The sequence below is a fragment of the Solanum tuberosum genome, unplaced genomic scaffold (genome assembly GCF_000226075.1).
Source record: "Solanum tuberosum cultivar DM 1-3 516 R44 unplaced genomic scaffold, SolTub_3.0 scf00101, whole genome shotgun sequence".
Lineage (NCBI taxonomy): Eukaryota > Viridiplantae > Streptophyta > Magnoliopsida > Solanales > Solanaceae > Solanum > Solanum tuberosum.
In genome coordinates, this window is record NW_006239029.1 from 1,075,522 (window position 1) to 1,080,689 (window position 5,168).

At 39.8% G+C, this 5,168-nt stretch overlaps 1 protein-coding gene across 1 annotated transcript; it reads right to left on the bottom strand.

Moving 5' to 3' along the window:
- Positions 1-65: 65 nt before the first annotated feature.
- Positions 66-4,522, bottom strand: LOC102586946 (putative phospholipid:diacylglycerol acyltransferase 2). Its single transcript, XM_006349004.2, has 6 exons — positions 4,028-4,522; positions 3,387-3,609; positions 2,405-2,688; positions 1,621-1,960; positions 1,019-1,284; positions 66-745 (listed from the first exon to the last, which is right to left on the bottom strand). The coding sequence occupies exons 1-6, from the start codon at positions 4,513-4,515 to the stop codon at positions 262-264; spliced, it is 2,085 nt and encodes a 694-aa protein (XP_006349066.1). The 5' UTR covers positions 4,516-4,522; the 3' UTR covers positions 66-261.
- Between the last annotated feature and the right edge of the window lie 646 nt (positions 4,523-5,168).

The following is a 5,168-nucleotide window of genomic DNA, read 5'->3' on the forward strand; positions in this document are numbered from 1 at the left end:
CAAGTTTCAAAAATTCTTTTTCCCCCCCCCCCCCCCCCACACCCACAACACCCCTATTTCTCAGTTAGAAACTTACATTCAATGCAATAAAGTCCCTCACTTTACTCATCCCATTCTTCCATCAATTAATTGTCCTCTCAAATCTTTTTCTTGTAGTTGTTTTCAGTGTTCTACTCTCATTATCTCTATCCTATTATTGTGCTCTTTACTACTCTGAGGTTGTCCTTCATCCCTCAGTCAAAATCGCGCGCATTATCGCGGTTAAAGCCGAATATTTATCCTCTCTGACATTTTCATGATATCCGAGTAGATTCTATCACCACCCAACTCTGCACTGGTGGCACCACCAGCTATTCGTAGGACATCCTCGATGAAGGCAACATTTCCCATGATGTCAACGTGAGCACCACTCTCCGTGCCTCTCCCTTCTAGCAGACTCGACGGAGCCTTATGCTGGTGTTCCCTTATGTAAGTTGAGATGCCTGAGGGGTTGAAACGTGTTTTGCCTCGCCAACCTTTCGCGCACATGAAGCCAGCGCTCACGACTGGTACGCTCTCGTCGCCATCCACAAAGTGTACTCCACCCTTCAAGCACCCGTTGTCACTTCCGTACGCGGAGCTGTCGATTTGAAGAGGAATGCTCTTGCATCTATCGGAAGATGACAGCTTGTAGACGTATGATCTCTCGGTGGGAATTCCCACTCCATATGAACAGAATATCTCCATATCCGGAGCGTCTGGCAACCTGAAAAAGAGATACCGACTATTAGCTCAGCGGAGGAGCCAAAAAATTTACCAAGGGGAGTCGACATATAGTATAATATTACACATAAAAACTAAAATTTTGACCTAGCTAAACAAAGTGATTTTTTGGCGAAGGGTGTCATTTGACACTCCCCTCGGCAAAAGGTGGCTCCGCCATTGCTAAATAACAAATAGGTTCACTGGCTATGGTCGATTTCATTAAAAGAACGGGGAAAGACCGTAGTTAATTAAGAGGACTATTGCTTATTCTTACTTGGTCTCAAGTGGATTTGACCAGTACTTGTAATGAGTGTACTTCGGATCGTCAAGGTCTTCAGCTATTCCATGAGAGAAGTGTGCCTCAGCGCGCTTCATCATTTTCGGTGCCACAAACCGAAGAAGATCTAACAGAGAACTTGCTGTGTATGCATCACTTTCAGCAACTTTCTTGATGTTGTTGCGACTCATCTCGTCATACTCTGATGATACTTCTCCACATGACGTGTTGGAATTTCTGGATGCACTTCCACGCATGAGTTCCTATTGATTTAAAAACAATTGTGAACAGCCGGTCAAAAGAAATATATCACTTCTATGCATTAAGATCAACACAATCAGCATGGAAGTGTGAAGACCCAATGTGGTCCGGACCTAACTCTCGGACCCCATGCATAGTAGGAGCTTAGTGCACTGAGCTGCCTTTTTTCTTTCTTCTAACGGGAGTAGATGTAAATTTACATCCATTAAGAGTACATACTCTCCAACTGACCATTCTAGTCAGTTCCGACAGTCAGTTGTCCAAGCCTGGTAAACGACACATCGATTGTCGTAATGCAAATGTCTGAAAAGAGGGGTGGAATAGAGAGTCATATTTACCTTTGAATCAATAATTGAGAGCTGTGAAGAAGGTAATTCTAATTTTTCCTTGCCAAATGAAATTATTCTACCATATCTCGGCAGCTCCTTCACGTGGAAACTCCTTTTAGCATCCGTGTCATTGCCATTGTTTTCCTTCGAAGAGGATTGCAAGTATTGTGCCTTTGATGTATAACATATATTTTCTACTTCTGGAGACTTATTCAAGTCACCCCATATGGTCTCTCCTCCTCTCGGTACCAAAGAAATGACGGAGTCCCATGTTCGAGAAACCCGCATAATGTGTTGAAGTGTTTGAAAACCAAAGGTCTCGGAATCCAGCAAACCAGGAGCCATGGATCTGCAAAAAATAAAATAGAAGAGTTCACTTCCTCATCCATAAAGTGCACTAAATTCCACTTTTATAGCATCTCTAATTTTAATTCCACAAATCCTCCAACAACAAAGGAAGAAAGTAGAAAGTTTTCAAGATAGATCCTCAAGAACTGAAGTCATCTAAATATCCTGCATTTACACTGCAAAATGTATAGAATGACTTTTCTGTTATGTTGTCCAAACTCTCCAAAAATGTTGGCGTACCCATGTCGGATCCTCAAAAAAATGTACTACTTTTAAAGTATCCGACATACACGTAACGACATATTTGGAGAGTTCGAGCAACAATTTTCTGCAGATAAATTAGATTTCTCGATCAAACTAAAACCGTTATATCGAACGCTACCGAGGAGGATTAAAATGAAGTGCATATAAGAAAGGATACTGATGGATGAAATAAAACACTGACCTGATAAAGGCAACATCTCTTCCCTCAGCAGACAATATATTAGCAACAGCCTTCGGAACACCAAGAAATGCTGGACCGATATTCATGATAGCTTTGATGTGCTTGGCACACCAACCCAGTCCGCCACCACCTCCAACCGGAGGAGGTGCTTCAACCCATTTAAGGAAGTGAAGGAAATAGATAACTCCCATTGAATGAGGCACTACTACCACTTTCTTGTAACCATTTGTTACGTACATAAGCTCGATTTTGCTCTTCAGCCTGCTCAGCGATTGGTCTCTAATCTGCTAGTTCCAATTAAAATGCATTAGAATAACAAAAATCTAGTTCTGGACATATTAACAGTCAATGCCAGTGACACTAGAGTTCTTCTAACGACTAGAAAGAAGGAATCCGTTTAACTTCCAATTGATACAGACGCATTGCTGATACATTAATATATGCTAATGCAGAAACAAATGCAGGGTAAATTATTTAGTGATCCCACAGTGTGAAATTTTAAGAATATTCATATGCTTGGCAATCGAGAATTGACATAATAGCATAAACCAATCCGATATGACAATGCTACTAAAAGGAGCATATTTACAAGTACATTACACAATGAAATGACACTGCATACTTCACCACGGGCGTTGGGCAGCCCCGTGCACAAAGCCTCCACGTGTTCACGCAGGTTTTAGGGAAAGGCCGCACGTGATGGGTGTAATGTAGGCAACCTGCCCTTACTCAGTCAAGGGTGACTAATTACACTGCTCAGAGGTCACACAGGATAACTTTACAGTTGCCAATCTTATCATCATTAAGTTTATTTTTCTTCCATTACATAGTTCACCGCTAAAGGGAAAAAGACCAACTTAGTTAATGATTGATAAGATTGGCATTTATTCATATATATATATATAAATTGGAATACTTAAATGCAAGGGATTAATGCTATCTTATGCGACGAAAATTTAATAAGTTGGATCATACAATGTACCTCTGTATTTTGAAAGGACAGCCTCCAGTCATATGCAGCCATGTACATATTCTTCTGTTCATAGCCAATTTTTGCCAAATTCTCAATAAGAACCGCCCAAACAAAGTAACCTGGAGCAAAATAATCAGCTGCTACAAGTCCCGGAACTGCTCGGACTCGAATCCCCGGTGGATCGAGCCCCGTTTCATTATCCAACGATAGGTGCTCCAACCAACATAAAGGCCTAAAAATGCAGGACAATTTTTCAAATTTCATGTCAAAATGCATCAACAAAATTTGGTCTTTCTGATTAAAAGCGAATAAAGGCTATGACTCTCCAAAAATGCTTATACACCCCATATTGGATTATCTAAAAATGCACTAATTTTGGAGGATCCAACACACACCACTGTGGCATAAATTTTTGGAGTCCAAGCAACATAGTCTAAAGCACGGTAAAAGGGCAGCCGGGTTCACTAAACTGTTGCAATATATGGGCAGTGAGAGGCCGGACCACAAGGGTCTATTGTGCACAGTCGTACCTTGCATTTCTACAAGAGACTGTTTCTACGGGCCAAACCTATGACCTCCTGATCACATGATAACAACTAGTACACATGATAACAACTTTACTAGTTGTGCGCTTGTCTAAAGCACAGTACCTTTTGAATATTTCAGTAAAACTACCGCCCCATAACCTCTTTCGAAATAATCCTTCAGAACAAGGCCTTCCTTCCCAAAGCTCAAGGCCACCGGTGACAATGCCGGGGACTAAAACAACAGGATGAAGAGGTGTTAATCCATCACGTTTGAGTCTAACTCCAGGAGCTTCAGGGACTCTAAGTCCAGGCAAATTTGCAGGCAAAAAATTGCACAAAAACAGAAGCAGCCACCAACTTGTACACAAGTAGCCAATTAGCCAACAACAGCTATCTACACACCTCCATTCCTTAGGCTGCTTCTTTATTTTCTTGGATTTTGGTTTCTCTAAAACTCTCTCAATAGCAGAAACAAGACTTTCTGGTTTTTGGGGTTGTTCAAAAGATTGTTTTTCATCATTTTTTGGTTTCTCAAATGATTGAACACTGACAGTAGAACACTTCACTGGTTCAAGAAAGCACAACTTACGAAACCTCAAAATTGCAGCCATTGGAAAAATCAAGATTTTGGGTGTTGTTATATCTCAAAAACAACAAAAATTAACTCAAATTAACATGCTAAGATGAGATTTCCAAGAAATGAGAAACAACCCATCAAAGGAAAACTCAAGATTTTTGATGTTTTATGTCTCAAAAACAACAATGCTAAGATTAAATTTTTCAATAAATGGGAACAACCCCATCAAAGGAAAACTCAAGATTTTGATGTCATTTCTCAAAAACAACAAAAGTAACTCAAATCAACATAAAGATTAGATTTTTTCAAGAAATGGCAACAACCCATCAAAGGAAAATTCAAGATTTTGATGTGTTATGCCTCAAAACCAAAAAAATTAACTCAAATCAACATAAAGATTAGATTTTTTCAAGAAATGGGAACAACCCATCAAAGGAAAACTTAGAATAGAACATGAACTCTACACAAAAAAAGTTAAAGAAAGGAAAAAGATATAAGAAAGAAGAGTACAAGAAAGTGATGATCATGGCTAGCTTGTTGTTGTTTTAGAAATAGGCGTTACAGAAGGTGTGTCTCTACAACACGTGGTGATCAAGAAGAGTTGTGTTCTGTGGGTACACAGAGCAAAAGCAAAAACAAAATTCATAGAAAGAACAAAGGAAGGTGAAAAACAACTTCAATTAGTTT